The 18,607-nt window shown below is 60.9% G+C and overlaps 2 protein-coding genes across 3 annotated transcripts; one reads left to right on the top strand and one right to left on the bottom strand.

Annotated features, from left to right (window-relative positions):
- The first annotated feature begins 757 nt into the window (after positions 1 to 757).
- SNN (stannin) lies at positions 758 to 7,577 on the top strand. Of its 2 annotated transcripts, none has more exons than XM_077316122.1 (3): positions 758 to 820; positions 4,635 to 4,715; positions 5,174 to 7,577. In XM_077316122.1, the coding sequence occupies exon 3, from the start codon at positions 5,238 to 5,240 to the stop codon at positions 5,499 to 5,501; it is 264 nt and encodes an 87-aa protein (XP_077172237.1). In that variant the 5' UTR covers positions 758 to 820; positions 4,635 to 4,715; positions 5,174 to 5,237; the 3' UTR covers positions 5,502 to 7,577. The 2 variants fall into 2 exon arrangements, with proteins under 2 accessions (XP_077172237.1, XP_077172236.1); XM_077316121.1 differs by lacking the exon at positions 758 to 820 and adding an exon at positions 1,679 to 1,846.
- Positions 7,208 to 18,185, bottom strand: TXNDC11 (thioredoxin domain containing 11). Its single transcript, XM_077316119.1, has 12 exons — positions 17,989 to 18,185; positions 16,274 to 16,490; positions 15,447 to 15,544; positions 15,145 to 15,274; positions 14,753 to 14,846; positions 13,599 to 13,711; positions 12,544 to 12,744; positions 11,643 to 12,429; positions 10,895 to 11,043; positions 10,054 to 10,160; positions 8,743 to 8,823; positions 7,208 to 8,197 (listed from the first exon to the last, which is right to left on the bottom strand). The coding sequence occupies exons 1-12, from the start codon at positions 18,144 to 18,146 to the stop codon at positions 7,645 to 7,647; spliced, it is 2,688 nt and encodes an 895-aa protein (XP_077172234.1). The 5' UTR covers positions 18,147 to 18,185; the 3' UTR covers positions 7,208 to 7,644.
- Between the last annotated feature and the right edge of the window lie 422 nt (positions 18,186 to 18,607).

The following is an 18,607-nucleotide window of genomic DNA, read 5'->3' as shown; positions in this document are numbered from 1 at the left end:
AGGGCAGTACACTGTTGCAAAATTAAAATTGGCGTGCAAAGAAAAAGCCAGGGACTGGTCAGGGGGAAAGGGAAGCAAGTCCCCTGAGAACACAATTGTAGATCAGCAACACATTAATGCAAGAGAGACAACAGTCTGGACTTTCTCAAAAATGGCCAACGTGCGTTTTCCAGCAGCCGTGGAGAAAGTTTAAGAGGCAAACTGCAGAAGGGAATCATCACTTGGTCGGAAGGGGCCACGGCACCCACACTTGCACTGCACCATAGGCTCTGTGGTCTTCTTTGACACATCCTTTGCAGAAAAGGGCTCATGCAAGAGAAGAATTGAGAAGGGCTGGAAGGGGGCTGTCCAAATAACATACTTATTCCATCAAGCGGTCCACCCCAGCTGTTGCCCCGGGCTCTTTCCTCTGAGCCCCTCTTCGTAACTTGATGCTGCAGGAATGCTGGAAGTCCCCCTCTCTAAACGGATTGAGGAAGGAGTAAAGGGGGCCGAAGGGGAAAGTCAGGCATTCGCTGGCTGAGCTGGGACAAAAATAACCGGATGTGCACAGGGAAAAGCCCTCTGGGGGAAGGAAGGAATTTTGGCCTGGGGGGTGGGGGTCCAAGGGGGAGGGGTGGCTGCCCCCCCTCCAGGCAAGCTCCCTTCCCTCCCCTCTCTCTATAGCAGCACCAGCAAACACCCCAGCAGCCCTGCCAACAATATGGTGGCCAAATCGTTGGCAGAGAAGAAGCCGCCTTGCCAAAGCGTCAGACTCGACCGGCTGAGCTGCTTCCCAAGAGGCCTGAGGAGAGAGGAGGCTCCCAGGTGGGACGGGCAGGTGAGCCAGGAGGGGGGGAGGCCACGCCCCCCAGTGCCATTGCCAGCATCCCGGGCCAGCTTTGGCGCCTGTCAGTCAGCTCAGTGCCTGGCCACTCATTGGTTGGAGGGTGCCGGGAGGTGGGAGCAGGGAAGAAGCCAGCCTGCGATGAGTTTCCTTTGGCAAAAAAGGGGATTTTGAAACTGGGGTGGAGGCCTGAAAGGTCATCGCAGACCCCAACAGCGCCCTCCTCCCCAATGGCCTGGGTCATGCCATGCAAGGCCCACTTGGACACAGTGGGCTTCCTTCCGAGTAGACACACACGCGTGGCTGAAGGCCTCGGCACTGTTAAGAGTATTGCGGCTGTATTGTTGGTGTGTTGACTGTGTTAGAGGTGAGGTCGTCCCCTGTATCCCCCAACCCCCCCTGAGCCGTAGGGAAGGGCGGAATAAAAATCTAATAAATAAACAAACAATCAAATGTGCAGAGAAAAGGGCGGAATGGCCACTGAACCCTGCCCAGATGCAGAGAGCGGGGCCCGCAGCCTGAGCCTGGCCCTTCTCTGGAGTTCACTGGATTTAGGGTCCGAAGGAACAGCTTCCATCCCAGGAAAGGGATCCCCCCCGTTCAGTCCCCGGAAACCTCCGGGCGGTCTTTCCCCGGTCAGATAGCCTGCGCCTGCCCCCGGGACACACAGCAGAGACCCCCCTCCCAAGCGGCCCCCTTTCTCCCCGCAAGCTGGCGGGGCTGCCACCCTCCCGGGAGGCCTGGAGACCCCGGGCTGGCAGCGGCGGGCGGGAGGGGCTGCGGGGAGGCGGGGCGGGGGCTCTCCCCAAGAGCGACCCCCCCTCCCGCCAGGCCCCGCCCCCTCCCGTCAGCTGTTGCCAAGCGGGCTCCGGCGCAGGCCGCTCATTGGCCGCGCAGCGCCGTCGAGGCGGAGGCGGAGGCGGAGGAGGCGGCGGCGGCGGCGGAGCCCTGCGGGGCAAGATGCTGCGCGGCGGCCGGAGCGGAGCCGAGGAGAGGCGGGGGGCGGCCGGCGGGACCCCGGTGAGCTCCGCGGGCGCCGACGGGCGGGAGGGAAGGCGGGAGGGGGCGGGGCCCCAGCGAACAAAGGCCGGAGGGCGGCTCTTCTCCCCTCCCCCCTCCCCCTCCCCCAGCCCGGAGGCGGCGCCCAAGGGTGCCCAGGGGCGGGGGGTCCCGATGGCGCCGCCTGTTGCCGCGGGGGCGGCGCGCCGGGTTGACAGAGCTGGCTCCGCGCCTGGCAAGATGGCGAGCCCCCGGCGGACCGGAGGGGAGGGGAGGGGGCCAAGGCGGGCTGGCTGGCTGGCTCGACACCCCCCCCCCGTCCCTCCCTCCCTCCCTGCCTGCCTGCCTCGACCCCCGTAGGACCCGCCTGGCCGCCCCCTACCCTGCCCTCCCCGCGTCCCCGGGGGCGCGCTCTGGCGCAGGAGAAGCAGCGACTGGAGGCCCTTTCTTCCCCTCCCCCCGTCTGCAGGCCCGCCCCCTACAGACACCCCCGGGCCGGAGGGGCTGCGCTGCCCCTGGTGGGGAGGGGTCCGGCCCCGAGAGCCCCCTTGGTGCCCGCCTGCCGCGCCCCCCCGGGGATCCGTCCGGGATCCATCTTGGCGTCTCTCCCGGCGCTTCTGGCGCGCAGCAAGACACGGCAGCCGCAGGACCCCGCAACTGGGGAGGGGGGGGGGTTGGGCGCATGGCCGCCCCCTGCAGGAAGAGGGAACGGGCGGGGGTGGGGGGTGGGAGAGGCTCAGCCCGGGCCCCCGGGGTCGATGGTGGCACTTCCCGGTGAGCCGTCTGCAGGGCTGGGATCCATCTCGCGGACTCTGGTGTGTGCCCCCCCCCCGGCGTGCCTGTTTGCCAGGGAGCTGGCTGAGAGGGGGGGGAGCAGAGTTTGGCTCAGCTGGCACAGCCCAGGTCGGGCCGATGTCCGGGCAGGGGCTCCCCCAGGGGCGGAGGAGGCCACGGGAGGGCGGGCGGGCTGCACCAGGGATCCGTCTTGGGTACCAGCGCGGGAACAGCCGTCTGCTCGGACTCCAGTCTTAGGATGGGCCTCGGTGGCTTCAGGCCGGACGGCGGCCCAGCCCGGAGCCCAGGTGACCCCACTGAGGCCGGCCAGGGGAGCTGATTTGGGGGAGGGGCCAGCCTTGCCCTTCTGGGAAGGAGCGCTCTCACCCGGGGGTCTGGGCAGCTGGTTGCTGCCTCTTAGTTAAGCCCCTCTGATGACAGCCGGGGGGGGGGGGGGGCTGCTGCGGTCCCAGGGGTGCTGAGGCAGCTGCTGCCCTCCCTCTGCCTTCAAAATGCTCCCTGGCCGGTCCGGCTGTGTCTGGTGCCAGGTGCTCCGCCAGAGACGCCAGGAAGAGGGCAAAGAAACCCGCTGCAGATTTTGTGGGTTTTGTCTCGAGATCTTCCGGGGTCCTGCGGTGGGCGGGTGAGGTGCAGCTGGGGCCACTTGACAACCCACCTGCCCCCCCCCCCAGGGCTCCGGGGCCTAATCCAGTGGCTGGCCCTCTGGGGGAGAGCAGGTGGGGGCCCCCCGTCTCCCGGTCTCAGCACGGCCAGTAGACGTGGCCCCCGGGGGCCTCAGGTGCTGCAGCGGCTGGCCACAGAGATGTGCGCTTTACTTGCTGCCCCACAGTCAGAAAGTCCACGCTGGAGGCCTGGTGTGCCCCTCAGGTCTGCTGCACAGCCCCACACGTTGGGCCAGGCCCCTGCGAGGCCAAGCAGGAGGAAGGGGCCCAGCCGTCTGCTGCAGGTTCTGCAGTCTGGGGAGGGAGGGAGGGAGGGAGGAATTCCCAATTCCACGGGAATTCGTGTGGTGACCGAGGCCACCGCTGACTCAGCAGAGGGGAGAGCGCAGGATCCCTCCCCGTGCCCCTTTTCCTCTTCAGAGAAGCAACCTCCGTCCGTGCTGCTGCAAATACGGTGACCTACATAAACAAATGCAGAGGCGCAGGCCATGGGTCCTCCTGGCCATGGGAAGAAGCCGGGAGCTGAGCTATCTGGGGCACCGAAGCCCCTGTCGATCCCTGGGGACGTGCGTCACCACTCTGCTGCGGCCTTAAGGACTAGAAACCTGACCGTGGGCGTTCTCAGGCAGCCGGCTCCTGGGCCCGGCAGCCTCCTGCCACCTTCCTGCTACTCTCGTCCTCCCGCTCTCTCGGGCGGCTGCTGCTGCCCTTCCGTGGGGCTCTCCGGCAGAGGCCCCCCCAGGGAAATCTGTGCCCCACTGGCCTGGGGGTGCCCTTCAGTGAAAGGGGGCTCTTCTGGCCCCACGGGGGACTTTCCCCCCTTTCCAAGGGATGCCAGTTCGCCGTCTGTGTTGACGGCTTGTAATGGCTGGAACCAAGACTTTGTGCAACTGAAAACATAAAATATAACGCAAGGGTTTATTACGTACTGAGGCACCATTAGAACCGCCAGTCATTGTGTGTCTCTGGGTCGCACAGGAACGGTCGCTGCGAATTCAACCATGGCCGGTCCTGAGTTCCGGAGCTGGATCCGTTAATTCATGGCCATTCGTCATAACCTTGATTTGTGACTCTTGGCCGTAAAAAAAATATTTCATACCAAAATAGCTGCGTGTGTGTGTGTTTGGACAATGGAGACCATTGCAGGATCGGGACAGATGGGCCCCTGAGAGGTTGTGCCTGGGGGACCCTTCTTGGGACTCCCTGCCAGTGGCCATGCAACTCCCTCTCTACTGGGAGCTCTGGTTTTACTGGGTTTTACTGAGGCCTTTCTGTGTTCTTCCGCGTAAGAACCTTGCAGGAGTCATGTGCTCTTAGTTGCTCAACCTCTCGCTTCCCTGCTTGATTTCCAGGTTGGGTTTCCCCCCGGCTTATAATGCTCCCCAGCACGACGGAAGATCGTCTGTCCCCCCAGTGGTTTCTTCCGCCAGCGGGTGAGGCCTGTTTTCGTCCCCTTTATCGTGGTGTTATTCAGGTCCCCTTTATCGTGGTGTTATTCAGGTGCTTTCTGTGGAATCATTCCATGGCAGGCCCAAAGCTTTTTAAACGTTTTCACGGCGGTTAGAGGTGCCACCTTAGGGGTCCGGTTGGGGAGACGGGTGGCACACAGCAGTGGCAGAGAAAGCGGAACCCAGGACAGTCCGTCATCTATACCGGGGGGTGTGGCCGGCCCTGCCTCTGGGAATCCCTCCAGAAGTTCGGAACAAGTGAAAAGTGAGACTCCGTTGAGTCTCGTGCGGCAGAGCGTCCAGGTTCGATCCAGGGCCGCACAAGTGCCAAGAGACTCGCGTTCTGAGCCGCACGGTGCCACGGTGCTCTGGGGGGGGCGGGGGAAGCTCTTCCTACCCGGGGGGTGCCGGTGGGTGACCGTCTCCCGCTTGTGTCCTCCCAGGTCCGGCGATGCGGCTGACGCGGCCCGGCCAGTGACGGTGGGAAGCCCTTCTCCCGGAGCCGGCATGTCGATCACGGACCACAGCCCCACCACGGGGGTGGTGACGGTCATCGTCATCCTCATAGCCATAGCGGCGCTGGGGGCCCTGATCCTCGGCTGCTGGTGCTACCTGCGCCTGCAGCGGATCAGCCAGTCGGAGGACGAGGAGAGCATCGTGGGCGAGGGGGAGACCAAGGAGCCCTTCCTGCTGGTGCAGTACTCGGCCCGCGGGCCCTGCTCAGAGCACAAGGCCAAGCTCACCCCCAACGGCACCGAGGCCCACGGCTAGGCTAGGCGGCCGATGGGGGGGCCGGGGAGGACCCGGGCCGGGGGGGGGGGGCGCTCTGCCCGGGCGGCCAGGCCCAGAGGTGACTTTTTCGGCCACCGCTGAGACCGCGGACGAGCCGAGGGCAGCCGTGCCCGTTACTTGAATTCTTCCTGAGCCGCCTGAAGATGGAACTGTGAACTCAGCACAACTGTGAACGGGCGTGTGCATCTGTGTGTGCGCTTGTGTACATAAACGGGCGGGGGGTGCTTCCGGCCTGCTCCGCAGCACGAGGGCCCTTTGCGTGAGCCGTGGTCTTGGGGTAAGGAGACGCATGACCGCCAGCGGGATTTCTCCAGAACCAAGCCCGGGTGGGTGGTGGGTGGGTGTGGGGAAACTTTTGTAGCTGCATAAAATTGAGGGGTGGGCTTTTTGTGGGGGGGGGGGGCTGCTGCTGCTGAAAAACCCATCCTGTCTGGAATGCAGCTTGTTTTTAATATTTTGTTTTGGGCTTTGGGGAAAGGAATGGCTTTTGGCTCGGAAAGAGGGCAGCCGCTTCGCCTTCCGCTCTCCCCCCAGCCATGATGGCAAAGCTGCTGGAGGGCCGGGGGGGGGGGGAGTTGAGCTGGCTCGCTTTGGGGACCTTTCTTGTCTGAGCCTGACCCCCCAAAAGGGGCATTTGTGTAACTCGTCCCCAGCTGAGCTGCCTGTGCCCAGATGTTCCCACGCACACCTGGCAGGCAAGATGCTTTTCGGAGCACAGCTGGTCCTGTGGATTTCTCACCGCTGTACAGATCTCGGTGTGCTTTGTGGGTGAATGTTTTTCTTGTGTTTCTCCGCAAAGAGAGGGCTTCTGTAAATAACTTCCGAGGGGGACGGGGAGGATGGCCCAGTGGTCCGTTCCTCGTTCCCACCCGGCCTCTCTCCTTCCGTCCTCGTTTTCTCTTCGGGTCCGTTGTGTGTGTGAATGCTTCATCTGTGGCCCTGAAGGGCCATAAAGGGGCAGCTACGAAGCAGCCCTCTGCCTGCTTGACTGGCCGTGAACAAAATAGTTTCCGGAAGGGGATTGGGCATTGCAAATTTCCTGCCTTGTCCAGCGGTTTGGACTAGGTGACCCTGGAGGACCCTCCCAACTCTATGATCCTGCTTCTGATTTCACACAGCCTACCCCACAGGAAGTGCGCCCTCCCCAAAGGGGGTCAGGGCAGCTGGGATGTTCACCAACCAGTGGGGCAGGAGAAGGAAGGGGGTTGTGTGTCTCCTCCTGCCCCACCCGCTAATGCACACAGCCTGCAGGGCTGTCTGTGTGGCCCCTTCCAAACCTGAGCTAAGCCTGGTTCCCACTCCACTGGCCCTTGTGTGACCCTACCTCGCAGGGTTGTTGTGAAGGCAGAATAAATATATCGACATGCGGGGGGGGGGGACATGATTACCTAGACCAGGGCATTGGGGGGACTGGGACCTCTGAGGCCCAACCTCTTTGTAAGGGACGGACAAGGGCTTTTCCCGCAGGGAACGAGGGAAGGTCTGGTTGCGGCCCCCCCTTCCCTTTAACCCCCTTCCCTTTGCTGAAAAGAAAAGAGTCACAAGAGGGGAGAAGGGAGCTGCCCTTTTTAATTCCCCCCCCCACTTTCAGATTCTGCAAACTCTCACACTTGAGGGGGCCCCTCAGTTTGGAAAAAGCATCCAAACTTGACCCCCCTTTTAAGACGATTCCAAGAAAGCATAAATTAGGATTTCTGGTTTTTCTTTTTAAGCTGATGCAGCCCAAAGAAAATTGGTCCAGGCCGAGGTTGGGGGCTGGAGAGGGAGGGGGAGACACTCCACGGCCAGCCTCCCCCACCAGCCTCCGGTTTCCATTGAAGAGACATCAGTACATAAAAAACCCAAATTATCAAATTAGTGCAATTCGAGTGTGCAAAGGGCAGTTTTCATGGATCTCGGTCAAACCTCGTGGGCCTCCACGGCAAATCTGGTGCATTTCCTCATTATAAAAATAAAAGTCCTCTGATTTCTCCCCCGCCCCCCAACCTTTTGTAGTCCACCCGGAAGAAAAAGTCTTTATGATGGGATTTCAATAAAATTTGCATAAGGATCTTGCCGATTGAGAGTCACTTGATTCTTTCCGTCAGGGAACGTGTCCCTCCCCCCCCCAGTCCTCCCTCATTTACGTGAGGGGCTCGGTCCAGTTCTCCTTGCTGGGCTCTGGGGGGGCCTGGGGGGCCTGGGCAGCCACGCTGGCCTCCTCCTCCTCCTCGTCCTCCGGGGCGGGATCCGAATCCAGGTCCGGCTTTGCCTTGGAGGCCATGAGGATTTTGAGCAGGGCGTTCTCGGTCAGCAGGGCCTTGGCGGCCTCGGCCAGCTCCTGCAGCTGCCCGGCCAGGTCCTCCGTCTCCCGGGCCTTCTGGTCGCAGAGCGCCTGCAGGTGTTCCCGCTGGCTCTGCAGGGCCCCCTGCTGCTCCCGCAGGGCCCGGCCCTCCCGCCGCAGCCGGCCCTCCTCCTGCCGGCCCTCCGACAGCTGGGCCCGCAGCAGGGCCTGGGCCTCTCGCAGCGCCTGGGTCTCCGCTCGCAGCTGCCGGAGCTCCCTATCCAGGAGGGAGGCCCGGCGTTCCTGCAGGCAGGCCTGGGCGGGCGGCGGGCTGGCGTGGCGGAGCAGGAACTTGAGGAGGTTGGGGAGGGTGACGGGGAACTCCTGGGGGAACTTCACGCTCTGGCCCTTCCTGGGGGGAAGAAACACAAGGGAATGAGAACGTTATCCCCAAACAAAGTGTCCCTAGTCTCCCGGGGGTGAGGTCTGGGGGTCACAGGCCTCCCTGCAGCGACTGGGCTCTGCTTCAAAGAAGTCCCCAAAAGTCAAGTCTCTGTCGGCTGCGGCACCCTCAGGTGAACCCACCTCGCAGGGGAGTTGTGCACACCCTGGGCGGAGAGAGGAGTGATGCAGGCCCCATGAGGCCGGACAGCAGGGTCTAAATCGGGGGTGACCAAGCTGTGGGTCTCCAGATGTCCGGGGACTACAATTCCCATGGTCCATAAACATCTGAAGTTTGGCCACCCCTGGTCTAAATAAGGGAGAAGGCCATTGTTTTTTGCATGGAAGTCTGAGCAAGCGTCAGCAGCCACGTTCTGTGTCCCAGGGCCCGGATCCCGCTCCGCTAGACACGCAGGGAAATCAGCTCCCCATTTGGAGCAGTGACCCACGGCAGTGCCACGTTTCCAAAACATTTCCAAAATAGCCCGGCCTGCCCGCGGGAGATGCATTCCTCACCTCTGGCGGGGGAAAAACAGGATGTTCGGGAGGTGGTCGGTCACGAATTCCCAGGGAAGGTCGTTCTGAGAGACGTCGACCCTGGCAAGGGAAGAGCAGCCATAAGCGCAAGGATTATCCTTACGAAGGGAGGAGCCCCTTCTGTCCTTCTTGTGACACACACACCCCTCCCTACAAAAAGATCCAAGTGGGTCTGAAGCAGCAGGACAGAGCCTGAGTCCAGGGGCACCTTGGGGGCCATAAAGTCTCCTCTCTAACAATGAACTAGAATTTGCAGCCCATTTCACAACTCAAAAGGTGACCCTGCAGAAGGGAGAGACGAAATGACAACCTTCTCTCAAAGAAGCCTTCCCGGGATTCAGTCCCGACCGAAAGGGGTCCCAAATCATGGGAGGGCACAAGGATCCCTGCTGCATCTGCATGGGGCAAAATTGGGACATGCGAGGAAGCGCCCAAGGAAGCGCCCCCAGGGCAGCGACTCATGCAGAGACACAGCGGACTCTCTTGGAGTCTGCCCAAGCCTTTGGCTCTCCGTCCCTCTCTCGGGGCTCAGGCTGCGGGGTCTAAAGCCGCCTGAGTTTGCGTCCAAGCAAGGGGCCGATCCCGACAAGCGGGAGAGAGTGATTCATCTCTGCGGGAAGTCCGAGGGAGATCCGCAGAGCGGCTGCTCGGAACAGGCTGCAGCAAAGACGCCGGGGGCACAGCTGCCAGGGGGGAAGGAGAGAGGGCCGAAGCGGGGGGGGGGCTCTGGAGCAGGCAACGCAGGAAGCAGGCTGGGGGCGTCGAAACTCAGCGGCAGGGAGAGGGGAAGGCTTATCACGCGCTTCATTAAATGCAGAGCAGCTCCTCAAAGGGCAGAGCTTAAAATACTCCCCTGGTCACATCTGCCCATTGATCACCCTTGAGTCATGCGGAGTGACACCCCCGGCAGAGCCCCCCAGGGGAAGGACCCGGGGCCAGCAGGCCTTGGGTACAATCGGCTTTCACACCGCAGATTATGCAGGCGAGGAGGAAGGTCCCGAGGCCCTCGGAGAGCAGCAGCAACACCCGTTCAAGGTCCCCACTGGCGTGACATCTCAGAGACGCAGGGCAGTAAACGAGGCACAGTATGGACCTACCCCGGAAGCCAAGCAGAGAGGCCACCAAGGACGGCTCTGCAGAGGAAGGCTCTGGCCAGGCCCCTCTGCTTCTCCCTTGCCTGGGCTGGCCAGAGGTCGGCTGCCCCTCAACGGCATTTCGCAGGCGCAACAGGAGGGAGGGGTGGCTGGCAGGGAGAGCGGCTGGTGGGCGGAACGGGGCTCCCTTCCCTACCTGGCCACGACGAAGTGATCGGGCAGGATCCGGGCCAGCTGGATGAAGACGTGGTGGAGGGCCGCGCAGAAGCCGCACCAGGGTGCGTAATACAGCAGCAGGACGTCCTGGGAGGGGGGAGAAGAGGCGGGAGAGAGGCCGTGAAGGGCAGGCAGGCAGGCCGGCCAGGGGAGGGGAAGAGGGGCCGCCCCACCCTCCCCCAGGCGGAGGCGAGACAGCCGGGCAGCCTCCGCAGATGCCGTCTTTGCCAAGGCACACGCAGAACACCGGCCCCATGGCCTTTTTTGAAACATCCCCAGAATCTGAATTTCTAGCCTCCCGCTGGACAGGGAGTTTGCAGGGTTCTTCCAAGGGAGTGGCAGGGCAGCTCAGGGGCCGTGGCTCAGGGGCAGAGCCTCTGCTGGGCACGCAGGAGGTCCCCGGTTCAATCCCCGGCTGCAGCCTCTCCAGTTGAAAGAACCAGGCAGGAGGGGAGGGGGAAGACCCTGGAGAGCGACGGCCAGTCTGAGCAGCCGAGACTGACCTTGACATGCCAAAACGAAGCTGGAGTCCAGCAGCCCCTTTAAGAGCAACCAAGTTTGCTTCAGGGCTCACACCTGGACTCACACCTGGTTAGTTTCAGAGGATGCAACAGACCAGGGCTCCAACCCGCCCACCGGACTCTGCCTGGATGGGCCAGGGGTCCCGGATTCAGGGAAAGGCACCCTGCCGGGTCCAGAGGGCCTGGTCTCAGGTATCACCTCGCTGCCGCGTCCCAGAAGCCGCCGCGGTCCCTCTGCTTGCTCCGCCCCAACCTGGGAGCAGAGCCAAGGGGGCCGGCGGGCCCGGCCTGCTCTCTCACCTTGTCGCTCTCCAGCACCACCTCCTGGAAGGTGTCCGTGGCCACTTCGCTGATGCCGGGCGGAGCGCCCAGGTGGATGGACCGCCGGCCGCTCACCAGGTGCCTTCGCAGGGGGCTGTACAGGGTGCTGTAGTTGTGGATGAAGGTTTCTGGGAGGGAGGGAGCAACACGCAGGCCGTGAGTCTGGCTGGCAGGTGGCAAGCCAGTGAAGGAGAACACGGGAAACACAACAGGGGTGAGCGAGATCTCCAGCACCCGGGCAGGGACTGAAGCTTCGGGAGAGCCCAAACGGTAGGGGAGCGTCCCGGCTCTTGTTTCCACAGCTCACATGCAGAATCCGGTTTTAGACAAATGGCCAAGCAACCCCAAAGGGTCAGCGTCGGCTTTGAGGGTTCGCTGTGTTGCTCTGAAGCAGCAGAACGAAGCCCGTTTTATTCCGGGTGTGGCGCGCCCAAGAACTTCTCCCGGGAAGGAAACCTGCTGGGTCTCCAAGGTGCCCGACTGGACTGGGCTCAAATTTTTTATCAGCATTTGGTTTTAGAAGAGAAAGCACCCAGCCAGGCTCCTGGGGCTTAGGGAGCTCTGAGAGAACTGCTCTGCAAGAACAGCTCTGAGAGAGCCAGGGCCGGTTCAAGGTCGCCCAGCTGGCTGCGTGTGGAGGAAGAGGAGGAGGAGGAGGAGTGGGGAACCAAAGCCAACTCTCCTCAAAGCTGACTAGCCCCTCTGCTGCTCCTGCACCCCGGCATACCTAGCTGGGCCCGGATCAGGGCCGGGCTGTGTCCCAGGACGTAGTGTGTCTCCTCCTTCAGGTCCACGATGGCAGCAAACTCCCTGGGGGAGGTGAGCGTCGGTGCCCCCAGCCTCTCGGCGTACATCCAGAAGAGGTTGGAGTCCAGCAGGTAGAGGTTGAGGGTCTTGTTGGTCCGGCAGCTGAGGCCCCTGACGGCACCGCCCCAGAGAAGGCCGGTCCGGTCCTCAGAGTGAGTCATCGAGCGGGAAGGGTGCTCTTCGGCCCACCTCTCCCCATGGGCAGGAAGGGCCCCCTCCGGGGCCAAGGGAAGGGGGGACGCGGGGGAGCCGAAGGGAGGCGGCAGGCCCCGGGTGACCGTCCGGCAGCAGGCCGTGTAGTGGCCGAAGGGGCTGTAGGAACTCAGGAAGTTGCTGCACAGGGTGGTGGCCTTGGGGACGACCCGGAGGAAGGAGCGCTCCTTGAGGTAGAACGAGCCCAGGGCCGCCTCGATGGCCAAGAAGCTGCAGGGTGGGCCTGCCAGCCGGCTGGGCGGGACCCCCGTGCTGCGGTTGACGCACAGCTCGCAGACGTTGTGGGTGCGGGAGATGGCGGGCAGGTGCGCGGGGAGCAGCACGGTGTTGCAGCACGGGGACTGCGCTGCGGGGAAGCGCTCGGCCGGCCGGAAGGGGCTGGCGGTGGCCGGCGACGTCTCTCCTCCTCCTCCTCCTGCCCCTGGGCGGAGCGTGGCCGGCCCTTCCTGGCCGCTTCGGTGGCAGTTGTTGTAGGCCAGAGCCAGGCTGGAAATCTGCAGGAGGAAGAGAAACGCACAGCATGGATCTCTTCCGTTCCCGGAAAGCCGGGCCGATTCTCGGCTCAAGCGGCTGACCTTTATCCCCTGGCGGCCACTGTCCTCCCCTACCTCGTCCACCAGCGGCTGGCTGTCTGCCAAGGGGTCAAAGGGCAGGAAGAGGAAGAGTGCCGGGCCCTTCTGCAGTTCGTTGTTCATCAAGAGGCTTTTCCCGCCATGAGGCCTCAGCCAGCGGAGAAAGCTCTCCTGGTTCTCCAAGGCCCAGCGGCAGACGTTCTCCGCCGTGTAGTTCATGGCTCCGTGAGGGTACAGCTAGGAAGGAAGGAAACGGCCTCAGGAGGGTCGATCCGGGCGTGTTGCTGGGCTGGTCAGAAGCGGCAGAACACAGCGTGGGTCTGGGGCACCTTGGAGGAGGAGCTGGCTTTCGTACCCTGCTTTTCACTGCCTGAAGGAGCCCCAAAGCTGCCTGTCCCCACAACAGACACCCTGTGAGGTGGTTGGGGCTGAGAGAGCTCTAGGAGAACAACTCTGTGAGAAGAGCTCTGAGAGAACTGGGTCTGGCCCGAGACTGCATGTGGAGGAGGAGTGGGGAGGCCAACCCGGTTCTCCCGACGTGAGTCCGCTGCTCTGTAACCACAACCCCAGGCTGGCTCTGGTTTAAGACTAAGAATGAATTTTTCTTGGTCTGAAGGGAGGAGAGGGTCATGCAGGCAATGGAAGGAATCTGCCTGTGAGAGAGGCCTGTTGCAAATAGAGGGGAGGGATGGGAAGAGATCCTGCACTCCTCCTTCTCAAAGCCATGGGACCTTGACGAGAGAAGACAAGGAAGGGCCCGAGCCTTGATGAGAGGGAAGAGAACTGAGTCCCCATGCCGGACCCAGCCTCAGGGTTCGTGGCCTCGCCTGCCCAGAAGAATTTCCCCAACAAAGTTTGATGGCCAAAGACACGGAACGATTCCCTTTTTCTTCCCTTCCGAAAGAACACAGATGGGCCTCCCCTCACGGCCGGGAAGGGCGATCGATACAGAGGAGACCGGGCCTGTTTTGACCCACATGCACCTTCCCTTCCAGCTTCCAACCTGAACGTCTGGCCGTGTTTGGATGCCTTGATGTTCGGGTGAAAAGGCCGCAAAACAAACGCTTTAAGCGGAGAAAGGAAAGACTCACCAGAGAGGCCTTGGCGTGTCTGTGCAGGTAGACACTTCCTGAGTGGGTCAGTGGGATGCCTTTCGCAACCAGCTTGTCGGTGATCACGCCAAAGTGGATGGTCCCAAGGTAATCTAGAGGGGGGCATGGAGAGAGGGCACGTGAAGTCACAGGAAGGCCCAGACCCCCACTACGATGGCACGCACATAGTTGGAAAAGGGGATTCTGGGAAATCATATCCACATGGCGCAAGTAATGCCATTTCACGCAGGAAACATGAACAGCTGAGAGAGAAAAACGACTTGGAATGAACACACGGGATATGAAACCTTTGCTAGGTAAAATCTACAGGCTGTTATTGCGATATGACTCTGGAACAGGACAAATTAAAGATTGCATAATAAAATGGGCCTGAAACATTGGACAGAGTGCAAGTTTAGATCAACGGGAGAGAATGTGGGCCAACGAGGTGAAATTTCCTGAATGTCAAATGTTAAAATGAAAATGGTACAAAACGTATTTTAGATGGCATATTGTCCCTTAAGCTATTGCAAAATTTAGTAAGAGCTGTATTGATAAAGGTTGGAAATGCCAAAAAATAAGGAAACATTTTGAATTTAGGATACATGATCAGATGCAAAAGATACTGAAAGAAAAATCTGTGTTGGATCCAAAGTGTACTTTACTAAATACGGTACCAAATAATATTAAAATGGATAATGAGCTTGCAAAATATATGGTAGCAGCTGCTACTCCTTTATGCATCACGATGGAAGAAAGAATCAGCTGCAGGAATATGGGACAACGGCAAAACTGATGTATTTATTTATTTTATTTATTTATCATACTTCTATACCGCTATATACTTCTATATTTATCATACTTCTATACTTGGTACATAACAAGTCAACATGGAGGCCAACATAAGACTGTATTGAACAGCAGAGCCTAAGAGCAAATTGCATGTTCTAACTACGGGGATTATGCAGTATGTGATTTGCAACCTCAAGAATAAACTAGGTATTGTTAAAGCTTTATGGATATTTCTTTTCCAAACAGTAGGTTTGCAGTATGTAATAAGATGTGGTATTTTCTTTTCCTTTCCGTGTCCTTCTAAAATAAAAAACGGATTCCTACCAGAACGGTGCCGGAGAGCCAAGGGGAAGTGGTCTTACCTTTGCTTAAGGAATGCAAGGCGGAGGCGAAGAAGGTCAGGTAGCCTGGGGGTTGAGGTGATGCATTGAACTCAAAATATCCCAGAACTCCAGGCTGCAAAGACAAGAGAGCGTGAGGGGGGAGGGGGCTGCCAAGAGCCAGTGCCGGGAAAACAAACCGGGATACTATTACTGTTTTTTCTCTTTTTAAATTGCCTTCGTTTTTAATTGCATGTATTTTAATTTTGGTCTGAATGACTGTAAATAAATATTGATTGATTGAACCCGGATCACCGTTAAGTCCCAACGAGATCCTCCCAAATGCGTTTGTGGTTTTGCAATGTGTTTTTGGCAGGGGACGAGAACGGGGTGAGACGCAGCCGTGCCCTCAGGGCCACACAGAGGGCAGTTACCTCGTAACTGGAGAGGAACCGCTGCAGCTTGGCCTCAGACGAAATGTACCGCAGAGGAGTCATCACCCGACGCACAAATTTTTCGATGTACACGGCGTTCAGCAGCCCTTTGTATTCAATGGGCCCAAAGCTAGCATTTTTCAAAAGGGAAAGAAGGGATGTGTAAAAAGGCAGCAAGGCACACTGCGATCGCCTTCAAAGAAGAAAGTTTGGGTTGGCCACAGGCAGCTCTCATCCCGGTGGGCCAGGCCTCGCCAGCCCCTGAGACAGACAGCCTCCCCGAGGAGCCCGCTGGCTCTCACCTCCGGTGGTACAAGTAGATCACTGGGAAGTAGAAGAAATGCTTCTGCTTCCGGCATCTCCCCTGGTTCCACCAGCAGTTGATGGCCACGAAGAGCACCTGCAGCACGGAGGCAAACGGACGGCGGGGGTTTGCAGCCAGTGAGCGTCAAAGAGAAGACAAAAGGAACCGGGCGGGGGGAGGGAGGGAGGGAGGGAGGGAAGGGGGGAGACGAACCCTTCCAGCAAGGCACTGTTTAGGTTGTTTTGAGGTTACTGATTTATTACCCTTGCTTTATGAAATGGTGTGAACCGCCCCCAGGCAGTGATACTGAGAGAGGCAGTGGAGACATTTAATTATAAAATAAACCGCAGGGCCTGAGGCCCCGGGGTCCCAGCCTTCCCCTCGGTCCTGGCCCGGGCTGCTCCTGGGAGAAGGTGTGAGCAATGCAAACAAGCCACAGTGCCCAAAACCCGGTCGAGGAGGCTCCTTCCCTTTTGGGGGGTCAGAGGAGAGAGGTTCATGCGTCCCTCTCCTCTGGCCTGAGCCTTTCCGAGGGGAGATGCCAGGGATTGAACCAGGGACCTTCTGCTGAGTTCTAGCTGCTCTCCCTCATGCTCTGGGGCCTCAGGCTCTCTCCCAACACCTCCTGCCTGGTCCTTCTAGCTGAAAGGACGCTCGTGAACACAACCGGGATGCTTTGCTTCAGTCGCCCGGTCGTGTCGGTGGCCTGCTGAAAGCTGTGCAGGTTCTGCCCGAGAAGTGGCTCCCCACAGCCGGCCACACAGAGGGCAGACTCCGGGCCGAGGGGAAGGTGGGGACGGAGAGGCAGAGGCACGTCCGGCTGACCTGGTCGGCCAAGCTGAGGGCCACCTTCTCGATCTCCTCCCGCACGGCGATGGACTGGCCGCACCACGGGGCGTAGAAGAAGAAGAGGCTGACTTCCGAGTCTTGGCGGACGATCTCCGCGAGGTCCAGCTGGCCCAGGAAGAAATCGACGACCGGCGACGAGGAGGGGAAGAAGTTCACCGGAACCTTTGCCGGCATGGTCACATCTTTTGCACGGCTGCAGGGAATAGAGGGGAGAGGCGCTTGTCAGGAATCTCCCACCCAGGCCCCCTCCCCAAACGCTGCAGCCATCTGCTCACCCATGTATTTAGAAAGAACGAGCAACTGGCCAATGAGAACTCTGATGGATTTTAAGCGTTACTTGCTTTAGGGGCAGAACAAGCGGAGTATAAATGCATCAAGCAAAACAAGTGGGGTATAAATGCCTCGAACGGATTCTGCAATGCAAAGAAATCAGCGCAACTTCCGTTCAAACCATCTTCTTCGTTGGCGAATCCCATAAAGCGACAAACCCCTTGCCCCTCGGGCTGCAGAACGTAAATCCGGTTTCTCTAGATCAGCCCCTGAGAACTTTTACGGAAAGCTCAACCCCACAACCGTCTTCAACATGAAGAGGGGCAGAGTCCTAGCAAATTGGACGCCACCTGGGAAGGTAAGGCTGTGTGGGTCATGTCTGCAGGCGCCACCCAACGCTTGCCCTCAAGGGAACCGCCCTTCCCTTCCCTTCGCAGGTGTGCTGCGCTGTTTTCCTGCAGCCGCCCCAAACCTCAAGGGGCTGCACCGTTAGGGAGGGGGCAGAACCCGGGATGGCTGTTCTCGGAAACGCCTCCCGGCCTGGACAGCTGTGCTTTCCCGTCACCCTGCCGGCTTTTCACGTTTATTTCCAAGAACTATCAGAGGTGGGGCCTGGGGACCCCCCAGAATTCCAGCCCCTCTCCAGATGACAGAGATCGGCCCCCCTGGGCATAGGGGCCGCTTGGGAAGGGGGACTGTCCGGCCTTGTACCACCCTGAGGCCCACCCCAGGGGCCACCCCCAAATCTCCGGGGGCTCCCCAAAATGGAGGTGACAACTGTACCCCCACATCCCCTGCTGGGGGCCAGGGAGGACAGGGACCTGGGGGGGGGGAGACCCAGCAAGCAGCCCAGCTCCCAAAGATCCCTGAATCGCCCCGGAGGCTGTTCTTATGAAGGGGACTAAGTGGGTGGCAGCCAGTGGGGCGGGCCAGGCGGGAGCTCCCGTAACAGGAATCGGGGTAGGTTTATGGCACCGTTTCCGGTGGGCGTTCTCTGGCTGGTGACGGCGTTTCCCCCCCCCCCCAACTTTGGCAATGAAGCCCTTGCTCCGTCCTTCGGGGGTCCCCTTTGCACGCTGCCTCCAGTTTGGCAAGAAAGGGCAGTGAAAGACCAGAGAATCACAGCTGTGAAAAGCAGGTGTCTCCCCATAACCCTGAACGGAGACTGCGGTGGGGCAGGCGGCCCCTCCCCAAAGCCCCCGGCTTCTCCAGGGGGGGGGCGTCCCGTCTGCAGACGAGGCTCAGCCATGCCAACCTCCAGGGGGGGGCTGGAGATCCCCCTCCTCCCCAGGCTGCAGAGCTCCGTCTCTCCCGCCCTCCCCCCGGTGCCAAGGGCTGCGTGGGAGGGGGCTCTGGCGCTGCACCCCCACCCCAGTGTGCGGGCTGCCACCCTCCCGGCGGGGGCTGGGCGGGGGCCTGACCTGCAGGCGGCCTTGAGGGCGAGCAGGAGGAGGGCTGCGGCCAGGAGGAGGGCGGCGCCGCAGAGCAGCCGGGGCCGGCGGGCCATGCGGGGTCCCGCGGCAGGAGGAGGAGGAGGCGGAGGGTCTTCGGCGTCGGAGGGCCCCGACAGGCCCCGCATGCCCGCCCTGGCCCGGCTCCGGACGGGAGGGGAGGGGAGGGGCAGCCTCAGGCCACGCCCCGCCACGTCCGCGCTCCACACCCGCGACACGCCCCCCAGGGGGGCCGGAGGACGCGCCGGCGCCTGCGCGGACTACAACTCCCGGGAGGCGCCGCGGCTGGCCCTGCGCGCGAGGCACCATGGGAAGCGTAGTCCCCGCCGCCGCCTCTAGCCCGCGGAGGGGAGATGCCAGCCTCCCGGCGGGGCCTGGAGACAATCCGGGATTATAGCTCCCCAGGCGAGAAAGGGATGCTTTGCAGGCAGCTGCAGCGCAGAGGGGGAGGGAGGCTGTTGCACCCCCTTTGCAGGGGTCCCCCCCCCCTTAGCCCTGGCCCTGCCTGCCATTCATGGGTCGGTCCAGTTGTTTGTCCTGCTCAGACAAAAGGCTGCAGTGAAAGCCACCAAAACCCCACTGGGAGCAT

The sequence above is a fragment of the Paroedura picta genome, chromosome 17 (assembly GCF_049243985.1).
Source record: "Paroedura picta isolate Pp20150507F chromosome 17, Ppicta_v3.0, whole genome shotgun sequence".
Lineage (NCBI taxonomy): Eukaryota > Metazoa > Chordata > Lepidosauria > Squamata > Gekkonidae > Paroedura > Paroedura picta.
This window is presented reverse-complemented; position numbering and strand designations above follow the sequence as displayed.

What these genes read in the sequence shown, in the direction of transcription:
- SNN (XM_077316122.1), top strand. Translation starts at nt 5,238, where the DNA reads ATGTCGATCACGGACCACAGCCCCACCACGGGGGTGGTGACGGTCATC.
- TXNDC11 (XM_077316119.1), bottom strand. Translation starts at nt 18,146, where the DNA reads ATGCGGGGCCTGTCGGGGCCCTCCGACGCCGAAGACCCTCCGCCTCCT. An exon ending in CCCTCAGCTTGGCCGACCAG is followed by an intron (nt 15,545 to 16,273) that starts GTCAGCCGGACG and finishes TCCGTGCTGCAG; the next exon opens with GTGCTCTTCGTGGCCATCAA. An exon ending in CCTGATCCGGGCCCAGCTAG is followed by an intron (nt 11,044 to 11,642) that starts GTATGCCGGGGT and finishes CCTCCCTCCCAG; the next exon opens with AAACCTTCATCCACAACTAC.